General features: G+C 43.2%; 2 protein-coding genes across 3 annotated transcripts in view; both read right to left on the reverse strand.

The window, feature by feature from the left end:
* The window catches only part of LOC137537127 (uncharacterized), a 627,974-nt gene that overhangs the window by 564,516 nt on the left and 39,926 nt on the right, over positions 1-23,532 (reverse strand). The window lies entirely within an intron of this gene.
* The window catches only part of LOC137535344 (zinc finger protein 37-like), a 38,038-nt gene continuing 17,002 nt past the window's right edge, over positions 2,497-23,532 (reverse strand). For both annotated transcript variants that reach the window (XM_068257172.1, XM_068257171.1), the window contains exon 7: positions 2,497-3,601. In XM_068257172.1, coding sequence (XP_068113273.1) covers positions 2,511-3,601 — 1,091 coding nt within the window. In that variant the 3' untranslated portion in view covers positions 2,497-2,510. The remainder of the gene's footprint in view (positions 3,602-23,532) is intronic.

The following is a 23,532-nucleotide window of genomic DNA, read 5'->3' on the forward strand; positions in this document are numbered from 1 at the left end:
TGTATTTTCTTTTTTTATAACTGAAAATAAAAATATGAGAATATTTTCTTTGCTAATGTTCTAGTAATTATCTGTACTACACAACCAATTAATTATATCATAATTTGTTTTCGCTTCAGTGTCTCTTTAACCACTTCAGCCTTCAGTCATTTTTCAGCTTATGCATCTGAGCAATTTTCACCTCCCATTCATTCCCCAATAACTTTATCACTACTTATCACAAAGAATTGATCTATATCTTGTTTTTTTTCTATCACCAATTAGGCTTTCTTTGAGTGGTACATTTTGCTAAGAATTATTTTTTTCTAAATGCATTTTAAACAGGAATATTAAGAAAAAAAAAATAATTATTTCTCAGTTTTTCGGCCATTATAGCTTTAAAATAATACATGCTACCACAATTAAAACCTACATATTTTATTTGCCGATTTGTCCCGGTTATTACACCATTTAAATTTTATCCCTATCACAATGTATGGCCCCAATATTTTATTTGGAAATAAAGTTGCGTTTTTTCAGTTTTGCATCCATCACTATTTACAAGCTTATAATTTACAAAAATATTAATAATATACCCTCTTGACATGCATATTAAGAAGTTCAGACCCTTAGGTAACTATTTGTTTTGTTTTTTTATTGTAATTTTTTTTTTTAAAGTTAATTTTATTTAGGTATTTTTGGGAGTGTGGGATGTAAACAGTTAAATGTAATGTATTGTGTTAAATAGAAAACAATGTATGTAGATGTAGTTTTACTATTTGGCCACAAGATGGCCTAATTTTTTTCCCCAAACCTGTAAGGGCTCAGCCACACTATGGGCTTGATTCACTAAACTGTGATAACTCACATATCACTCCTTATCAAAGTTAACACACCCTATCAGAGTAGCACAGTGCGAGCGCTACAAACTTTTGCCTGCTGATTGGCAATGGTACTCGTCCTGTCCTGAGCCCCTGCGGGTTTGTAGCACGAGCTATGCTACTCTGATAAGGCATGTTAACTTATATGGTGTGATATCTTTGATAAGGTGTGATATTTGAGTTATCACGGTTTAGCGAATCAGCCACCTTAAGTGCTTTTATGAGTGCTTTGTGATTGATTAGCACTTTCTGGGTGCTTTTTAAAAATCGCTCCCATTCACTTTCATTTAAATCACGGTAAAAATTGCGTAAAAAAAATCGTGGCAATTTTTGCATGATTTTTACTGCGATTTTTATGAAAGTGAATGGAAGCAATTTTTAAAAAGGGCTGAGCCCTAAGCGAGCGCTCTTGCTTACAGGAAGTATAAGGAGGATGTGATTTTTTTTTTTGTTCAGAAAGATCGCAGCTTCTCATAGAAGCCATTGGTCTTTCTACCGGGGACATAGATCAATGAATGGGAACTGCGCTCCCATTCACTGATCTCCGGGCTAACGGACGGCGGCACGGGAGCGCGCAGCAGTCTTTTGGATGTAGCAGCTACGTCCAAAACACGGAAATGGTTAAATGCTCCCTCAAAATTCACCTTTTCCGACAAGCATATGCTCTAACTTAGGCCATTTCCCCTTCAACCTCTCGTCTAGTTTTACTCCTTATTGAATAACCCAAATACGCACTGGATGTATATAAATTGCATACTTCCCCACCTCTTGTTTCCCCCCATTCCTTTAGATTGTAAGCTCGCAAGGGCAGGTCTCTCTCCCCTTTTGTATCTTGGAGTTTGTTATTCATTTCATAGCTCACACTCATACATTTTATTCATCATATTACATCTGTCATTGTAATCACCAGTTCTGTATTTTATACCAGTGTCCATATTTGATGTATATTATTGTCTGTATCATTTTGTATATCATTGTCTGTATCATTATGTACCTCTTGTTTGTTTTCCTACTTTGTACAGCACCACGGAATATGTTGGCGATTTGTAAATCAATAATAATAATAATAGCAGCTTTTCAGCACTGTCTTGTTATCAGGAGTGTTTTCAACCAGATAAAAGTGTTCCATGCAAAAAAAAAAAAAAAAAAAAAAAAAAAAAAAAAATTGTTAAAGCGGAATATAACCCTGCATTTCAACTTTGCTCTAAAATATTATTTACAGCATATTATATGCAAAAAGCATTTTTTTTTACTAGACCAGCATTGGAAGGGTTAAACACAGAGGTTTAAAGTTCCATGGAGAGATATGCAGAAGTTCAGATTGCTACATTCTATTTAGTTAAATGTAACTATTGATAAATGTTACACACTCTTTGGCTGTCCTCCAAGCTCCTTCTCAGTCAGAGAGATGAGTCACATTCAACACTTAGATACATTTATGTAAACAAAATGTATCTATTTGAGCTTCAGATGCCTCTGCAGAAATCTCCAGGAACTTTAAAGCCCTGTGTAACCCTTCCAATGCTGGTCTAGTAAAAAAAAAAATGCTGGTTGCATATAATATACTGTAAATAATGTTTTAGAGCAAAGTTGAAATGCAGGGTTATATTCCGCTTTAAACAACATGTATGGCCAAGACATTTTCCATAATCAACACGTGTGTGTAACAAGCAGTGAATTACTCCCAAAGCATTTCCCACACTTAGTACATGAAAAGGACTTCTCACCAGTGTGAGATCTCTCATGATTGGTAAGGTTTCTTTTAGCCCTAAAACATTTCCCACACTCAGTACATGAATATGGCATCACTCCAGTGTGCGATCTCTCATGTATGATAAGGTGTTGTTTCCGGGAAAAACATTTCCCACACTCAGTACATGAATAAGGTTTCTCACCAGTGTGAGATCTCTCGTGTGTTACAAGACTAGAGTTACGTATAAACCTTTTACCACACTCCGAACATGAATAGGGCCTCTCACCAGTGTGGGATCTCTCATGTGCGAAAAGGCTTACTTTGTGTACAAAACATTTCCCACACTCAGTACATGAATAAGACTTCTCACCAGTGTGAGATCTCTCATGTGTAACAAGCTGCACTTTCTGTGCAAAACATTTCCCACACTCAGCACATGAATAGGGCTTTTCTCCAGTGTGAGATCTCTCATGTGTGACAAGACTGGATTTATGTGCAAACCATTTCCCACACTCAGTACATGAATACGGCTTCTCACCAGAGTGAGTTCTCTTATGTAAGTCAAGGTATGGTTTCTGTGCAAAACATTTCCCACACTCAGTACACGAATAGGGCTTCTCACCAGTGTGAGATCTCTCATGTTTGACAAGATTTGATTTCTGTATAAAACATTTCCCACACTCAGCACATGAGAAGGGTTTTTCACCAGTGTGGGATCTCTTGTGTACGTTAAGATATGATTTATGTGCAAAACATTTTCCACACTCGGCACATGAGAAGGGCTTCTCACCAGTGTGAGATCTCTCATGCGCAACAAGGTCTGATTTCCAAACAAAAATTTTCCCACATGTGGGACAAGAATATGTGGGAGAGCTGTGCCAGGTATGAGGCCCCTCAGGGTTAGACAGGTGAGAGGGGTTGGGGGAAATATTTGGGGTAACTAGGATATCTGCAGGAGACTCTTGTCCAGTGGCATCATCATCCGCTGTACAGTCTGTGGATACAGAGAGACGAGTCTCTGAGAGGTTCTTGATGCCGGGACTCCGCCCTGCAAATAGAGAAACATCACTTCCTGTTAGAGAATTCTGAGGGGAGGAACAACTATCATTAGCGATGGTCAGTGAGCTGCTGAGAATTCCAAGTTGATGCAAAGTTTATGCAGATTAGAAATGGACCAGATGCAGCAGCTGCATAGCTTTGCATGTAATTAGCATACAATTTGTACCATCTCAGAGTTATTGGCATGTCTCTGACCATCACTAGTTATCAGTCTGACAGGAAACAGCAGAAGGTTGTGCTCATTACAGGCAGCTAATCACATGACAATAACTTTGCCCTGCATGCAAATTTCATATAGTTTGGAATTCAGCCATTCAACTGAATTTCCTGACACATGATTATCTGCATACAATTTGAATTATATTTGCATAGTTACATTCACCCATTGAATCCAATCAGAATAAAACAAATTAAATAAATAAGCATTATGTACTTTTCTCTCCTCCATCCTCACATATCCCAGATGATCCAGGGGAAGAAAAAAAACCTTACAAAGCTTGGGCCAATTAACCCTTAAGCCGGGTGCACACATGGCAGAAACGCTTGCGGATCATAAAACGTTTTATGCAGCAATGTTAGGATATGGGACACAGAAGGACCAGCGTTGAACCTGTGATTTACAGTAAGCGTTCTGCAGACGCTTGCAGTGTTGCATAATATGCAGGATGGCTGCCAAAACGCACATAATGAAAGTCTATGGTAACGCATATAACGCATTTTTCATGTGTTTTCTGCAGCGTTTTTAAAGGGAACATCCAAGCTGGAAAAAAAAACAAAATCCACTTACCTGGGTCTTCCTCCAGCCCCTGGCCGCCGTCCTGTGCCCTCGCCGCAGCTCAAGTGGCTCCCGGTGTCCTGCGCTGCAGAAGCCGACCTCGCTAGGTCGGCTTCCGGGTCGGCTTCTTGTGCCCTCCACGGCACGAGTCACGTGGTCCGGCTTCTGCAGTGCAGGACACCGGGAGTCACTTGAGACGGCAGCCAGGGGCTGGAGGAAGCCCCAAGTAAGTGGATTGTTTTTTTTCCAGCTTGGACCTTCCCTTTAATTAAAAAGTAAAGACCTCTGATGTGTTTCCGCTTCCTGTTGTCTTCCTAATGATTTTCATATATTTAATTTAAAAAACGCATAGAAAACGCATATGCTTTTTTCTATTAGCGAACCACAAACGCGTACAAATACATGAAAAATGCATGTGCGTAAAATAACGCAAATGCAGCAAAAATGCAGTAAAAAAGGCATTACCCTAACACAAACGCACCTGCGGAAAACGCCAGAAAAAACGCTACGCTATATGTGAGCCTAGCCTCAAGGGGAAAAAATCCTTCCTGACTCCTGATGGCCGTCATACAAAACCCCTGGATCAACTCTGCTGGGAATTGCCTAGTAATTATAGCCGTGGATGTTCTTCAGTGCAAGGAAAGCATCCAGGCCTCTTTTAAATGCAAATATACTTCCTGTGGTAATACATTTTGCACATTTGAACAACTCTTACTGTAAACAACCCCTTCCTAAATAGATGGCAAAACTTTCCTCCAAATGTAGATCATGTCCCCTTGTCCTTTGAACAAGCCTAGGGGGAAAAAACCGGATCAGCTTCTGTATTGCCTTCTGATATATTTATATCCCAGCAAATTAGTGCCCGTAGTGCACATGCACGTCCACAACTGAGGCTTAAAGAGTACCTGAGACGAATTGAAAAAAATAAGTTATATATACCTGGGGCTTCCCCCAGCCCCTTTCAGCCTGCTCGCTCCCTTGTCATCCTCCCACGCTGCCCTGGCTAGCTGTCCCAGTAAATTCTCCAGTCGAGGTGAATAGGCGCATGTGGTCTGGCTGCTCGCTTACCTCCATCACACTCCCATCGACAGGAGTGTTCTGTGTCTTAGATCTGTGCAGGTGCAGACTGCTCCCAACAACAGGAATGAGAAGGATGTGTGTGCACGCAGCTAGGCCACACGTGTGCAGTACGTATTGACTGAAGGACTTAAAGGGCCAGACAGGGGCTGGGCCGCCCATGAGGTGGGGTGAGGCAGTTTCCTCAGGCGGTAACAGTTGGGGGGGGCGGCGCCCGCCTGGTGACATTCCACCCCCTCCCTCCCTGGCCATTGCTTGTTACCCTTCTCCAAACAAGCGGTGGCCGCTTGTGCATAACCAGCTGCCACCATCATGCCAAGACACAGGGGAGCCTCTAGGCATAGGCAGTACAGGCCATTGCCTGGAGTGCCATTGGTCCTGTGGGCGCCATGTTGCTGGCTGAAGCCATGCCCCCTGGCAGAAGCCATTCCCCCTGATTAAGCCCCACCCACATGTGTGTTCCATTACTTGCTTCTGCTGCATCTGCTTAGCGTAAGTTGCAGGCAGCTGCCACTGTGTCCTTCTGTGCCTTGTACATCCTTCCCCCCCTTGTACCTGCTTCTGTCCCTTTTGTGTCTCCTTCTGTCTCCTTGTGCCCCCTTCTGTCCCCCTGTGCCTCCCTATGTCACCCTGTGTGCCATATTCAGCCCCCCTGTGCCTCCTTCTGTGCCCCTTTGTGCCTCATGAAAGTGGAGCCCTGCCTATGTGTATTTTCTGGTGAAACGCTGCCAGCATTGTGTAATTTCTGGTGAAACACTGCCACATTATGATTATTTTCTGGTGAAACATTGCCGCATTACGATTTTTTTCGGGTGAAACGCTGCTGCAATACGATTATTTTCAGGTGAAATGCTTCCGCAATATGTGTATTTTCTGGTGAAACGCTGCCGCATTACGATTATTTTTTTGTTGAAACGCTGCTGCATTATGATTATTTTCTTTTTTTTTTTTAACAAATCAATTTTTATTTTGAAAAACAAACATCAAAAAGAGACAGATATAATGAGAGAACATTGATTTCCCACACACGGGAGAGCTTATCTTAGTCACATTCTTATCACAATAGGCAATACAAACATTGGTAGGACAGGTAATAGTATTATTGTACCTTAATCCGAAGGATATTTCTACAGTCTCATGCATAATGACAAAAAGGGGTATGGTTTCGGATATATATATCACCCGCTCATATGTGTCAGGATTGCCATTCCATCAGAGATGTGATGTTGCCCACACAGATCGTGTGCAGGAGACCCAGAGCTCGTCAGAAGGATATATGTAAGGGAAGAAAAGATAGAAAGAAGAAAAAGGAAGAGAAAAAGAAAGAAGAGAAAAGAAAGAAGAAATTGGCTCTGAGCTCACCCCCCGCCAGCCTGTCCGCCCTAGATTGGCTGTTGTCCCACAGAAGGGAAGGAAAGATTAATCTGTTTCCGAATTGGACCCATTCGTAGAGGGGTTGTCACACCATGGTGCCCATATTTTGTGAAATCTTAATGGGCAGTTACGGTTTTTATATGTCATTTGGTATAGCGGGAGAGCCCGATTTATAGTACGTTTCCACATATTGATTGAGGGTGTAGCCTCGCCTTTCCATACTCTTAATATTTCTTTACGTGCATAGAAACATAAAATGCGGATCAAGTATTGTGTATGTTTATTATAGGACGGTTCCTCAAATATTCCCAGTAACGTAAGTTTGGGTGTACAGTCGACATATGTCTCTAGGGTTTCATTTATAGTGTCAAATATATTATTCCAAAATATCTTGATTTTAGCACAGCACCAAAACATATGATAATACGTACCATCTGCGGCAGAGCATTTCTGGCATAGCGCACTGTTAGCGTTGCAGATATGATGCATTCTGGTCGGGGTTAGATAGGTTCTGTGCAAAAATTTGACCTGGATTAGCCTATCTCTGGCCGAGATGGGGCCTTTTATAAAGTCTTCAAGGATATCTTCCCAGTCAGTATTGTCCAGTCCTGGAATGTCCACATTCCATTTTTCCTGACAGCGAAGGATTTTTTCATTATTTTTGGACATAAGGACTGAATAAATCACAGATAGGGATTTTTCTAAGTGTTTTGTCAAGAGAGTGCGTTCAAGATCATGCACAGCCAATACAGGTGCGCCGCCAGAGAACTGGGCCGCAAAGGCATGCCGGAGTTGCAAGTAACGGAAAAACATTTTGTTTGTAATGGAATATATTTGTTTTAATTCATCAAATGTTAGTAAAGAACCGTCCTTAATAATATGGTGTAGACTTTTAATTCCTGCCTTAGCCCATATCGTGGGATCTGGGATCTGAGTGAAGTGCAGTAGGTTAGGGTTATCCCATATGGGAGAGTATGGAGAAGTATAATTATCTACATTCAGGTGTTTAACTACTTCAGTCCAAATTTTACAAACCGTTTGCATTGGAATGGTACAGCGATCATCATTGGTAGTACCTCTATACAACAGGAGAGTGAGTCTTTCGTAAGATCCCAAGCATGCCGCCTCTGTAACTACAGCAGGGTTATATTGGTCCTGAGAGAGCCACCATCTGGCTGTGACTAATGTTGCAGCATAGTAATAAAGTTGCATATTGGGGAGCGCCAATCCACCTTGGTCGAAACCTAATTGTAATGTAGACAGGGCAATTTTGGGGGTTTGGCCCGACCAGATGAACGTTGAGATTAGAGAGTGTAGGGTTTTAAAGAATTTTTTAGGTATCATAATTGGCGAGTTACGAAGTACATATAAAAATTTAGGTAGAAAAATCATTTTGAATATATTTACTTTCCCAATGAGTGAGAGCGGCAACTGCTTCCATGTTTGGGATTTCTTTCGAAAGGCCTCTACAACTGGTGTAATATTGAGTTTAGTGTACTCCCGTATAGAGTTTGTTATTAAGATGCCCAGGTACTTAAATTCGGAGACCCATTGTAGTGAGTTAGATGGCGTTTGGGGCTGAGTGTCGTCGAGTGGCATGATGACAGACTTATCTTTATTGACCCTAAGGCCCGAGTATGCGCCAAATGTTGTAATGATGTCCAAAGCCGAGGTCAGAGAGTTCTCTGGGTCGTTTAGATATAGTAAAGTATCGTCTGCATATAGTGATATTCTTTCTTCTATACACCCCACTGGGATCCCACGAATATGTTCAGAGTCACGGATTAAAATAGCCATAGGCTCTATTGCCAGGGCAAAAAGATATGGGGACAGTGGACACCCCTGGCGGGTACCGCGTTGTAATTGAAATGACTCAGAGATGTTGTTTCCGGTGCAAATTTTTGCCCTGGGAGCTTGATATAGAGCTTTAATCCATTTAATAAAGTTATTTCCAAACCCATATCTATTTAATATCTCCCACAGATAAGGCCATTCTATGGAATCAAATGCCTTCTCGGTGTCCAGCGAGGCAACTACCCTACGACTGGGCACCGAGGAGGACAAAGAGATGTTAGTAAAAAGCCTGCGTAGGTTAATATCGGTGCCTTTGTTAGGCATAAAGCCAGATTGATCGCCATGAATTAAGGAGGTTATTATTGGTTTAACCCTGTTTGTTAATACTTTGGCAAGAATTTTTGCATCCGTATTGAGTAATGAAATCGGTCTGTATGACCCGCATTGTGTTGGGTCCTTCCCTGGTTTCAGAATAAGAATAATTATTGCTTCTGAAAAGGACTCAGGCAGGGAATGGCCCTCCAGAACTTCATTAAACAGGGAACGAAGCTTAGGAGTCAAGAGGTCAGTATAGCATTTATAAAATTCAGAAGGGAGACCATCTGAGCCAGGGGTTTTGTTAGGTTTGAGCTCGGATATGGCTTCTTGTATTTCTTCAATGGAAATTGGTTTATCTAGGATCGTTTTATTTTGTTCGGATAATGTTGGTATGTCTATATTGTTTAGGTAATTACTTAGATCCTCTGCAGAGTAATGGGCCCTTGAAGAGTATAGTGTTTGGTAGAAAGTAGAGAAGACCTTATTAATTTGTTCGGGATCTCTGTGGGTGACATTGCCTTGGTCTACTACAGCAGGAATAGCAGTGGGTAGACCCGAGTCTCTAGATAGCCAGGCCAGCAATGTACTGTTTTTGTCCCCAAATTCAAATATGCGTTGCGTTTGGTGTAGCATAATATTTTTAGTTAAGGATATTTGAGCCAGTCTCCACTGCCTAATTAGCTGCTGCCAAGACCTCCAGGACTCAGGGGAGTTAGATTGTATAAAGGCAGTTTCAGCGTCTTTAGCCTTGTTCTCAAGGCTTAGCACATTTGCCCTAGAATTTGCCTTGTATGTCCTGAGTTCTGTCATGTATTGCCCCCTGACAACCGCTTTCCCCGCGTCCCAGACCACCGGGTTTGAGGTAGATCCAGAGTTTGTAGTCCAGTAATCTCGTAGGGCCTGAGATATTTGAGGTTGTATAAGGGATTCATTTATGTAGAACCGTGATATTCTCCATAGCCGATCTTTGGGTTTGGTGGAAATTGTCACTGTGAGTAGAATGGGAGCATGATCTGAGATGCCTGATGGTAGTATGTCAATTGACTGTACTTGGGGTAATATAGATGGAGTGGCAAAGGCTAAGTCTATCCGGGACATAGAGCGGTGCGCAGAGGAGAAGCACGTAAAGGCTTTGTCAGTGGGATGTTTCCACCTCCATATGTCTTGTAGGTGATTACCTTCAGCCCAAGTTTTAAGGTCGGTACCGTCTCTGGAAGAATTGCTAGTTCTGTCCATTGTGGGATCCATAGTTAAGTTAAAGTCGCCCATTATAATAAGTCTGTCACCATGCCACCTGGAGGACTTAGTAATAATATCATACAGAATTTGTTTGTGCACTGGCGGGGGAATATACACCCCTGCTATTATATATTCAAGGCCATATAGTTCAAAATTGAGTAAAACAAAGCGTCCCTGGCTGTCGCAGCACAAGTCCATCATCTGTAGTGGAAGGGATTTATGGATAAGTACTGAGACTCCCCTAGAATAAGAAGAATATGTTGAGTGGTAGTGCTGCGACACTCAAGGGCGCCGAAGTGACAAAGGTTTGTTTCCAGTCAGATGTGTTTCAAGTAGAATGCATATATGTGGGGTATACTGTTTTAGATAGTTGAATACTAGGGATCTCTTGATTTTAGAGCCCAGCCCTCTTGTGTTCCAACATAGACATTTAAGTGTATCCATTTGTACTGTCTAATAATAATAATAAGACATACCTGAAGTGCATTTCCCAGGAGCTATATGCTGCCATTATTGTAAACAGCCGTGGGTCATATAGTAGTATGAGCAACCATCTGCCAAGCCATGACCAGGAGGCAAGCCCGGAGCCAAGGGAGAGATAGAAAAGAACAGAGAAAGAAGACGACACCCCCAAAACCCCCCACCCTACATCTCTTACCAAACTCACCAGGTAGAGCATGTCTGTACCCTAACTAACAACTATTGCAGAAGTAGTTAAGCTTACTAAATTTAACTTGGTTGATGGTATTCCAAAGGGACTACTTCTGAGGGGAAGCGGACGGCGCGCGGGGCCCCGCCACTCAGTGCGCCCAACCCAATATGGGCTGGGGGTGCATATCATAACGTTTCAAACATAGGAAATATAACATTACACAACATACTACTATGGAGAATTAACAAAGCTTACAGCGCTAAAACAATGCATACTGACCAGACCGTTTAGCTAGAGTGCACCCTGTTCAATGATTTGTATCCTCTTGTGCGTGTTGCCAGGGAAGTAGAAGGACATTTTAATAGCCCATATCGCATATTTGTGTAGCTGTGTGGTCTGTTAAGCCACTGCGTGATGGTAAAGCATATAAATTATAAGATGAATACCACCGAGATACCAGGACAACAGGAGACCTTAGAGGCTCTCCAGACCTCATACATGAGCTCCGCCTTTGACTAGGTAACAATTACTATCCCAAAAAAGGGGGGGGGGAGGGGAGGGACATCGACATCAAGAGTTACCCTTTAAAGAGAGGGGGGATGTCGGATGTGCAGCACATGGTCCACCGTTTAGTTTGTTTTTCCTTTTAACTTATGTGAAGAGCCAGGTTTTGTGAGCATTATATGCTAGTGCTGTACCGCCATCTACTGGGTATTGCAGGCTATGGCCAGAAGTAGGAGCATATTTCTTATCCAGAAAGGGATTCTGTCTGTGTATAGGGCCGCTAAGTAAATTATGAGTTTCAGCATTCATTGTATATATCGGGAAGGTGTTATGAGCATCCCTGGTGCCCTTCTATCACAGAGATATGTTGTTTACTCCCTTTCAGGGTCGTGTATTTGGCAGAGCACATCCATGCAGTACTGGAGTAGCATAGTCCCAGTATCTCCTATACCCTACTGCTGCATAATATAGCATTTTTATAGTAATGTATCCTACATAGTAGGCATAGGCATTAACTGAGCTCATTTGTCATAGGCACTGAGGGTTAGCTCATGGCCGTATAAGAGGTACACCCCAGGATACTTTTCCCCTCTAAAAGGTGGAAGCAAGGGAGCGTATCATGAAGGGAGTGTATTAACCCCAGAAGGGGATCGAATAGCTGCAGTACTTCCAAGGGGCATTGTTATTTCTATGTCTAGGGTCTCAGGCTGACTCCGCAGGCGGGAGAGGTACGATATTCTACCGTAGGCCACATAGAGGTAAGTTAAAAAATAAAAATAAAATTATATATGCCCCCCACCAGCGACACCACGGGAGACCAACTGCATGCAATACCGCCCATCCATCTGATTTCAGGGGATATACAAGCTTTTTGCGAAAAATTGTGTACGGAGGCTAGTAAAACCCAGCGGCTGCATTATAGACAGATCACCCGCCCGGTCCCCCGAGGCGTCACCAGCACAAGGCACAAAACAAACAAAGAAGGGGAGGAGAACCCTTTTTTTAGGTCCCTCACACTCTTACTGGCTTTACTATGCAATGGGTCGCAGTACTGCTACGTCTAGCCACATTGGTAGCGTCCGTACACTGCAGCTTAACGATGCGTACCTGTACTACTGTCATATCTTAACAGTGCAGACACACAATGTTGAGAAAACAAAACCACATTAATTCCTCCTAACGTCCCAGGAGATCGAGTATTAGGGTATACCCCACTGGCGAACTGACAATGGAGCATTAGACATTGCAACTGGCCGTTATATACACTGCGCGCGCGCGCCAAAGAGGTATGGGCGGGCAGTTTAAATTGGAGAACAACTAGGGCATTAGCGCGCCAAAACGGAGCACAATGGCGGATCATATTTAGATTATGCCTGTTGGACCAGTATATTAGATCCCCTGGGTCGTTTAAAGCCGGTAATATATTTACAAGTAGAGAGAGGAGGAGTAAAATTCCCACATTGGTATCTAATAAGCAGCTTCTAAAGTGAACTTAAAACTCTCACTCCATCTGCAGGGATTCACGCATGACATTCAGTATGTTTCATAGTACCGTGCAGGAGTCACTAAAATAAGGTTGAACAGTAAAATAGGCACAACAATACAGCGAAGGTATCAGCAACCGGTCCCGCCGATAATTAGGGACATATATAACAGTATCCCGTCTCTAATCTAATAGACAGTCTCGGAATAGTATGCCGTGCATCCATTATCTTCACTCAGTTACGAAGGATGAATGAGTGTCTTGAGGCACAAAATAGATATGGCAGGCTTCAGAGACAGGATTAGACCCGGTTTACAGCACCAAGTAAGTTATAGAGGGCTAGGTGGAAACCGGGGTTGATCTCCTATTGACCAGAATGCCGGGTTAAGCAGGGGGGGGGGGGCACATCACATAACCGTAGTAGTCTGTGTGGCTCGAACAGTATCTAATTATCGGCATCAAGGTGGGGATAACTTTGTACTTACAGTTTCGTAGATAAGCACTAAAACAAGTACTACTCAGGTAGACGTGGTAGGGTATTTATCCATGTCATTGCATCAGTAGGTGTTTCAAAGAACTTGGTCTCCCCGTCCGCCTGAACCCTGAGCTTTGCTGGGAAAAGCATGGCGTATGGGATACTTCGATCGCGTAGCTTCTGCTTCACTTGTGAGAAGGACTGGCGCTGTTTCTGCGTTTCAGTAGTGAAATCCGGAAAAATCATCAAGCGGTGGTTCTCGAAGAACAGGTCACCGACGTTTCTTGCAGCTGTTAAAATATTATCCCGGTCCTTGAAATTTAGGATTTTAAATATCAGGGCTCGAGGAGGTGCTCCCGGGGGGGGTTCTTTTTGCTGGTAATCCTGTGAGCCCTTTCGATTACGAAGAAGGGAGAGAACGTGTTATCAGGGAGAAGGCGTCTGAGTAGTTGTTCAACATATGCGGGTACGTCGTTCCCTTCACTTCCCTCCGGGAGACCGACCAGGCGCAGATTATTACGCCGGTTCCTGTTCTCGGCATCCACCGATTTATCCTCCAGGGTCTTCAGCCATCTTTGCATGGCGGGGATATCATTGCTGTGTGCCCGGATCGTATCTTCGTTGTCTGAGGTGCGCCTTTCCACCTCGGTCACTCGCTCACGGATGCTGCACATGTCTTGTCGGAGCAGTCTCAGACCAGCGTCCACATGGTCAATTTTAATTGTAAGGGCAGCCTGACATGCTTGTATTGCTTCCATAATAGTGCCCACATATGGCGGGAGTGGCTCTGGTTCTTCTTCTGCGACCATGGTGTCTGCCTCTTTATCGCCTTTTCCTTTCGACTTCTGAGCAGACGGGGTAGCCATATGTTGGTCTGGCTGTTTATTTCTGTCCCCTTTCTCCTTCTCCTTATTCTGCTTGCTGCGCTGCGACATTGCTGGAGCTTCGTAGGGGTGATAGCGAGAAGAGGATGCCGTTTCCCGGGCAGGACCCGCAGACTCGCTCCAGTCAGGGGTAGCAGCGGTACTGGTTTCCGCGGATTCCTCCGCCGGAGGATCGGACCAACTCTCCAGTTTGTGCCTGGGTGTATGTTGAGCTTGCAGGGTATAAGTAGCGCAGGAATCAGCTATGTTTGGGCAGTGAGAGCTGAGAAAATAAAGCTGGGTAGCGGAGCCTCCTCACCATGCGTCCGCTCAGGTCGCCATGTTGACCACGCCCCCTATGATTATTTTCTAGTGAAATGCTGCGGCAATACAATTATGTTCGGGGGAAGGGGGGAAGGGCGCCACAGGTTTTCTCGCCTGGAGTGACAAAATGGCTAGAGGCACCCCTGTGCCAAGATCTCTGGCCCCTCAGCCCCAGACTGCAGGCTAAAGACATGCAGGCATCCCGGTGGCGGCCCGCTTAGCCACCCACGTGGGGGAGCCTCCCAACTCGGTGGCTGCCCATCAGCCAGGACTCCGCTGCAGACACCGCAGAGACCCCATTTAACTGGGCACTGCCAGACCAGCACACCTGCTACCGTTACATTGGTAATAAAGCACCTCACTAAAGGATCAAACCCATAGTCTTTAAAGGGAGTGCAACAGCTGAAAAGAGGGATGATGCCCTTTGTGCAGTATTCAACAAGGAAGAAAGCTGGCACATCCGAAGTTAATCGTTATTGGTACCATGTAAAAAATTATGGCCAACATTTCGGAGCCACGTAGGACCCCTTTGCTCGGAGGCAAAGATCTGTGATCTGTCTGCTGCTGTGTAAAGTTCCTGCAGAGGAAGTAGGACTCAGGCTCCTCTGAACACTCGCAGAGATCGATGTGTATTGTCTGGCATCAGCAGCAGCAAATGCATTTTTTTGGTTGCACCACAGCTATAAGGTGCGGTGCAAATTGCTGGGTGCTGTGCGACCATTCCAAATGGGGGGGAGGGGGGCGCATCCTCACAAGTTTGCCTCAGGCAGCAGAAAGTCTACAACCAGGCCTGGGACCAGCTATTGGAGGATCAAGGACCCAGGGGGCGGCGAGTGAGGGAACAGCCTAAAGGGGGCTGGAGGAAGACCCAGGTATGTGTAACTTTTTTTAAATCCCCCATCTCAGGTTTCCTTTAATGTGAATATACTGTATGTAAGTAATGAATAGTTACAGATATCAGATGATATGACGAATTGAACACTAAGAAAGTGCAAATCTAATTAGAAGACTTCTCTATATACCATCATGTTACCGTTAGGTTTTACCTTGCATACATAGACAGAAGCTTATTCCTCTCTCACTGCTTACTTCAGTCTGAAATCAGCCAATCAGCACCAGTGCTGTATCAGCCAATAGGATTCTGGCAAGGAGGGGGGTCCTTGAATAGCCATATAATGTCAGGACCATGTGATTCAGTTATGAGAAGGGCATGCTGGGAGATGTTTTCTGTTTCATACTATACTACAGTTTTTATTTATTATTTACTATTGTACAGGTGTGCAATGATGTCATGCAGCAGGATGATTATGATTGGCTGTGGTCTTATAACGTGTGCATGTACACTGACAGTTGGTGGCATTTAGGCTGCTTACACACAGGGACGTTACAGGCGCACGTTAGTGCAGCCTGTAACGCTCCCCCAACGCACAGCAATGTAACACAAGTGGGCTGTTCACACAGCCCACGTTGTGTTACATGTAACGCTGCACGTTCTCCCGAAAGTGCAGCATGCTACGGCGTTACAGCGGCTTAAGCCGCGTTACACTGTCTGCACATGCGCAGTCATGTTGGGGAGGAGCGGAGAGCGGCCTAACGCCACGTCTTAGTGTGCAAGTAGCCTTATGAGATGCAGCAGATGAGTGGTAACATAGGTTAAATCACAGGTGTGAAAGGCCAGATCCAGGCCAGTGTTTAGGATGGACTGAGAGAGAGAGGAATGTGTTCTGCCGGATGGACCACACCTTTCCTGATTCAGTCCCATCACCTCATGACAATCAGGCTTTAGTTATCACAATTCAGACCCGGGTCCCCATCACATGCTTAGAGCTCATTTGAGCCCCAGGCTGAGTATATAGGTAGCGCAGGTTAATCATTCATTGTTGGGTGAGGTGATGTTTTTTTGAATCCTGTTTTGACATTATCATGTGTTCAAACAACATTGTCCAGTTTTTAACCACTTCAGCACCACAGGGTTTTTTGCTTAAAAACCAGAGCAATTTTCACATTTCAGCGCTCCTCCCATTCATTCACCAATAACTTTATTGCTACTCATCAGATGTAAATGATCTATATCTTGTTTTTTTTTGCCACAAATTATGCTTTGTGAGGGTGATATTTGCTTTTAGTAATTATGCTATTATCTGTGCATTTTAAAGGGAAAAATGAGAAAAAAAAAAAAGAAAAAATACACTATTTCTCCATTTCCATCCACTATAGTTTTCAAATAAACAATGTTACCATAGGTAAAACCCACACATTGTATTTGCTAGTTTGTCCTGGTTATCTCAACATTTAAATAATGTTCCTAGTACAATGTATGGCGATAATATATTAGTTTCTGGTTTGTGTTTTTTGTTTTCTCATTGTACTCTATCAGTAATTAAAAGCCCTTATCTTCATGATTAACAGTAATACACTCTCATGGCATACATATTTTAAAAGCTAAGTCCCTAGGGTAACTATGTATTCTCTTTTCAATGCTGTCACTTTTGTTTTTTTTTTACAAGTATTTATTTAGGGGTATAGAGTACATGAAAATAACAGTTTTATTGCTTTTCATTCAGTTTTCCGGTAAAAAAAAATCACATGACTTATCCCTCAGTTGTCAAACACCACAAAATCTATTCTCTCACTTGTCACGGTTAAAATGATACCCTATATACATAATCAGATAGCTTATTGGGCATACAGCACACTGTTTACCACAAGTACGCCTATCTACTCCCCTGAGCTTCAAGTAAAGTTTTGTGGGGAGTAGATAAGCGTAGCAAGGGAGGTAAAGTGGTTAATTGATTGTTTTTGCTGCTATTCAATAAATAAATTACCATTTGTATATTTCTACATGGTGGTGCAGTGTTTATATACAGGTTGCTTTTCCTTGTTGGTCATGGACATTCGCAGTCCAGTCTTACCATGTAAGTTTTTCTGCATGAGGGGAAAATTGTTTGGTTGCTTTTTTCGCACACCGCATGCAATTCCTATTTCCGAAAGTCAGGCAGGGATCACATCTGAGGGACTGGCATACATTTTACCGCTATGTGAAATCATATGCAAAAACACACATAATGCTTTCCTATGCACGTTCAAGTTTTCCTGAGAAAAATACTGGTTCTGTTGCTTTTTTCAAACACTGCATGAGATTCCTATTGCCGACAGTCCGCTGGCTGATGTGTGTGGAAACAGCAAAGAATTATCCACAGAAAGCCATGCAGTTTTCCACAGACTCAAGTGTGATCCCTGCCTAAGCTGCTGTCAGCTATCATGCGCAAAACAAGCAAAAAAATCATCGGTGGAAAACCACAGCGACTCAAGGGCAATCCCTGCCTCACTATAAAAATGTGTGTGAAACTGAGCAGCATGTTCAGATGTCTCTATATGTGTGTTAGTCTGTGTTGGAAATTAAGCTGGTTTAAGTAAAAAAAAAAAAAGTGTGTTTGGTTGGTATACTTTGGGCATGCCGAAATGGCAGCCATGATAATTAGTGTAATGTGGTTGGCTGCCATAAGTGCACAGGCTTGGAAATGATTGGGGGAGGGCTTGAGTGTGGCTTATCCAAGGGAAGGCATGATGATTAGGTAATCATAATTATGCATGAATTAGTATCTGCCTGGTTGAGGTGGGGGAGACTCGACAATGGCCTCAATTCACTAAGGGCAGTTTGGTAAAATATATTAGGTTGGTAAAATACAGCAGTCGGCATTTTACACTTTTTTTTCCAAATCCACTAAGATTTCCCGCGTGCGGTAGAAGTTTGCCAATTGACTGCCCTGCTCAGTAAGTCTCACTTACCAGCTGTGGAACAAGTCAGGTAGGGAGTTGTGATGTTGTGTGCATGAGTCGAGGTGTTTGTCTGCCCTGTGCATCCCTGGCATTCCTTTAGATTTGCTGCAGCCACCGGAGGGAGCTCTTCTTGCATACCAGCATCCAGATATTCACATCTAAAGGGATGCAGAAAAGGTTTTAAAACTCACCTTCTCCTGCTCTGTCAGACTGAAGTCCCGCCTTCCAGGGTATATGACCAAATCAGGGCTGTGTGGCTCTCTAGAGATGGAAAGTTCGGATCTTTTCAATGATCCGGATGATTCGAATCGGATCATTGAAGAGATCCGGATCTTTGATCCGAATCTCGGATCATTTTACTACCGGAAGCATTCGGGGGTGAAATGAACAGCAGGACAGGTCTGTGGACAGGAGAAGGGGAGGGGGTGGACACACAGAGAAGGGGAGAAGATAAACAGAGGGCAGGGAGTGTACAGAGATGGGAGGAGGGACGAGCAAAGAGCAGAAATGTTTGCACGCAATACCCACATGCTACAATCATATGCTTTACATATATTTCACCTATATGCTCCTCTGTGTACTTTGAAAGAAAAGGTCGCACAGTGAAAGAAAGCATTCCCAGAAGTGAAGTGCAGCTGTTTAGTGCCGAGAGCAGGAGGATCATATTGCCTTTCAATCACACTGTCTGCAAAGTTACTAAGCTGTGCTGAGCCAAAAGCTTCCCATGTGTTCACTGTGCACAACTACGGAACAGACAGCCTGTAATGGGCAGCACATTGCAGCCAGTATGTGTGCTCTACACATATCTGGCAGTGGCACCCATGCCCCCTCTCTCTCATCTACCTGTCCCTGCAAGGCTGGCTCCCATCCAACAGAGCGATCCATCTCAGCTCTGCTTCCAAGACCCCGCTGCCCGCTGAGAGGGGGCGTGTCGCTCCTGGCCCCGCCCCTTTTGCGATCCGAATCACTCATTTTGATGATTCGGATGATCGACTCATAAAATAGATTTGGATCAAAGATCCGAATCGTTCATGATCCGGACAACACTATGGCTCTCCCTATTGGATGCCTGGCTCTCCCTATTGGCTGGCTGGCTCTCCCTATTGGCTGTCTGCTACATCTGTCAATGTTACTGCATGGAGAGTGTGAGTTACCGGCTGGTCAGAGCTGGTGGTAAATACCAAACTCTTTTACTTGATTTACCAAATGCGTTAATTTTGTGAATTGCAATTTCTTGACATTTCCTGAAGTATTAACAGCACAAGTGGAATTGCACAAGTGAATTGAGGCCAATGACGGAGATTTTTTTTTTTCAGTTTATGATTCATCCAGTCAGTCAGTCTCTATTATAAGGCAATTTAGAGAAATATATGTCAGCTATTCAGAGCTTAAATATTGTTAGGCTGCATTCACATTGGGAGCTGCATTGCGTTCCCTGTAAAAGCAGAAATGTAACAGAACAGAAAAGTCACACTGTGTGTCATGCGTCCTTTGTGTTGCATGCAGTGAAGCATACAATGAAAAGTATGCTTCACTGCCTCTGTGTAAACACACGGTATGTGGTAACACCGCATGCAGTGTGCTAGGGCACTATAGACCATTGGAAAACATTGCACCGCATGTATTCGGAACGTGGCATAGATTTAGCATTGCAGTGTTACTGTCTGCATTGTGATGCCCACTTTACGGTGCACTGCCATGCCCCACTGTGAACAGGGCCTCTGGTTTTATTGCTGTCTGTGTCACTGCTAGGTTGAGGTATGGTGGTGCATAGGTTTAGTGGCTTTGTGTATATCAGGCATGGGCAAACTTGGCCCTCCAGCTGTTAAGGAACTACAAGTCCCACAATGCATTGCAGGAGTCTGACAGCCACAGTCATGACTCATAAAGGCAAATGCATTGTGGGACTTGTAGTTCCGTAACAGCTGGAGGGCCGAGTTTGCCCATGCCTGGTGTATATGAAGTATTGTTATATGAATAGGTATTGAGGTGTTTGTTTACTCAGATGTTTCCACTATTTTGTCATATTTGTGTTCCTAGTGGGTTGTGCTGTTTCACACAATGGAGGATTCTGCTAAAACTGCGCTGGAAGCATTCACACTGCAGCGCCTGCGATCTTGTAGCATCAAATGCTTCAGGAGCGACTGCAAAATATCATAGCAGAATCTTCAAAAACAAATTGTGATTTTTGGCGTGAAGCCGCCCTTAGGCCTGAAACCCACTAGCAGTCCGTTACTAAGCCGTTACTAAACGCTTGTGAATTGAAAAGCTCTTGCTAATAAAATGCTGTGGGTGGGTTCTCACTGGAGCGATGTGATTTTCTAAAAACTCCCAACAGCTTTGCATTAGCAAAAGCTTTTCAAATCACTATCGCTTAGGGTGCATACACACATCAGACCATAGTCTTTGGAAAATGAAAGATCACAGACCAATCTTACCACCCTTCCATGTAGTATGAGAGCCATACCTACACAGTCTATTCTATTGAGCTGAACTCCCCATCAGATAAAATCTTTGCAAGATGCTGCACACACAGATGCTGTACAGACGCAACAGATCAGTATCTGCAAAAGATCTCTTCCTGCAAAAGATCCGTTCCTGCAAAATGTATTCATAGTCTATGATATCTGCGGATCATCATACACACCTTGTTTAACAGACATTCATCTGCAGATCTTTTGTGTCTGTACAGCATATGTGTGTGCAGCATCTTGCAAAGATTTTTTTCTGATGGGGAGTTCAGCTCCATAGAAAAGACTATGAAGGTATGGCTCTCATACTACATGAAGGGTGGTAAGATTGGTCTGTGATCTTTCATTTTCCAAAGACTATAGTCTGATGTGTGTATGAGCCTTAACTCTTGTGACAACAGACCTAATTTGAATATCATGCAAAAGTTCATTTATTTTAGTAAATCAACTTAAAAGGTGAAACTAAGATATGAAATAGGAACCCTTTGCAGGTGTTTTGGGTTAATTAGGTGGTTTGAGTCTGGCATTTTTGAGCCTGAATATGGAACCTTTTCACAATATTCTAATGGTCTGAGATTTTGATTTTGGGGTTCTTATAAGCTGTAAACCATAATCATCAAAATGATAACAAATAAAGGCTAGAAATATCTCATTTTGCATGTAATGAGTCTATTTCATATATTAGTTTGACTTTTTAAGTTTTATTACTGAAATAAATGGACTTTTGCACAATATTCTAATTTGTCAAGTTTCGTCTGTATGTACTTCTAGCAAAAAATCTGCATTATGTTTGTAGAGCAATGTGGTGTCACTTACGCATTCTTATTAGCTTACTGTCACCCTCAGGATCAAGTTCAAGGGATGTGATGTGTGGGTTCTTTTCCGTTAGCCGGGCGCATCCTGTAGGTGGCGACAAAACTCCACCAGAGTTATATCTTTCCCTACTATCTATGGTGGCCTGGAGGGGGAATAGTAATTAGCGCCACCTGCCGGATGCGCCCGGCTAACGGAAAAGTACCGATGTGTGTAATGTGACTGCAAAGTGTGCCTATGATGAGGTATAAACACACTATGTACACAGGGAATGTGAGAAGTAATAGGGGTGTGATGTGTGTAATGTGACTGCACAGAGTGCCTGTAATGAGGTATAAACACACTATGTACACAGGGAATGTGAGAAGTAATAGGGGTGTGATGTGTAATGTGACTGCACAGTGTGCCTGTAATGAGGTATAAACACACTATGTACACAGGGAATGAGAGAAGTAATAGGGGTGTGATGTGTAATGTGACTGCACAGTGTGCCTGTAATGAGGTATAAACACATTATGTACACAGGGAATGTGAGAAGTAATAGGGGTGTGATGTGTGTAATGTGACTGCACAGTGTGCCTGTAATGAGGTATAAACACTATGTACACAGGGAATGTGAGAAGTATTAGGGGTGTGATGTGTAATGTGACTGCACAGTGTGCCTGTAATGAGGTATAAACGCACTATGTACACAGGGAATGTGAGAAGTAATAGGGGTGTGATGTGTAATGTGACTGCACAGTGTGCCTGTAATGAGGTATACACACTATGTACACAGGGAATGTGAGAAGTAATAGGGGTGTGATGTGTGTAATGTGACTGCACAGTGTGCCTGTAATGAGGTATAAACACACTATGTACACAGGGAATGTGAGAAGTAATACGGGTGTGATGTGTAATGTGACTGCACATTGTGCCTGTAATAAGGTATAAACGCACTATGTAAACAGGGAATGTGAGAAGTAATAGGTGTGTGATGTGTGTAATGTGACTGCACAGTGTGCCTGTAATGAGGTATAAACACACTATGTACACAGGGAATGTGAGGAGTAATAGGGGTGTGATGTGCGATGTGACTGCACAGTGTGCCTGTAATGAGGTATAAACACACTATGTACACAGGGAATATGAGAAGTAATAGGGGTGTGATGTGCAATGTGACTGCACAGTGTGACTGTAATGAGGTATAAACACACTATGTACACAGGGAATGTGAGAAGTAATAGGGGTGTGATGTGTGATGTGACTGTACAGTGTTCCTGTAATGAGGTACAAACACACTATGTACACAGGGAATGTGAGAAGTAATAGGGGTGTGATGTGTGTAAAGTGACTGCACAGTGTGCCTGTAATGAGGTATAACACACTATGTACACAGGGAAAGTGAGAAGTAATAGGGGTGTGATGTGTAATGTGACTGCACAGTGTGTCTGTAATGATGTATAAACACACTATGTACACAGGGAATGTGAGGAGTAATAGGGGTGTGATGTGTGTAATGTGACTGCATACTGTGCCTGTAATGAGGTATGAACACACTATGTACACAGGGAATGTGAGAGGTAATAGTGGTGTGATGTGTGTAAAGTGACTGCACAGTGTGCCTGTAATGAGGTATAAACACACTATGTACACAGGGAATGTGAGAAGTAATAGGGGTGTGATGTGTGTAATGTTCCTGCACAGTGTGCTTGTAATGAGGTATAAACACACTATGTACACAGGGAATGTGAGAAGTAATAGGGGTGTGATGTGTAATGTGACTGCACAGTGTGCCTGTAATGAGGTATAAACACACTATGTACACAGGGAATGTGAGAAGTAATAGGGGTGTGATGTGTGTAATGTTCCTGCACAGTGATACTGTAATGAGGTATAAATACACTATGTACACAGGGAATGTGAGAAGTAATAGGGGTATGATGTGTGTAAAGTGACTGCACAGTGTGCCTGTAATGAGGTATAAATACACTATGTA

The sequence above is a fragment of the Hyperolius riggenbachi genome, chromosome 10 (assembly GCF_040937935.1).
Source record: "Hyperolius riggenbachi isolate aHypRig1 chromosome 10, aHypRig1.pri, whole genome shotgun sequence".
In the NCBI taxonomy this organism is placed as follows: Eukaryota; Metazoa; Chordata; class Amphibia; order Anura; family Hyperoliidae; genus Hyperolius; species Hyperolius riggenbachi.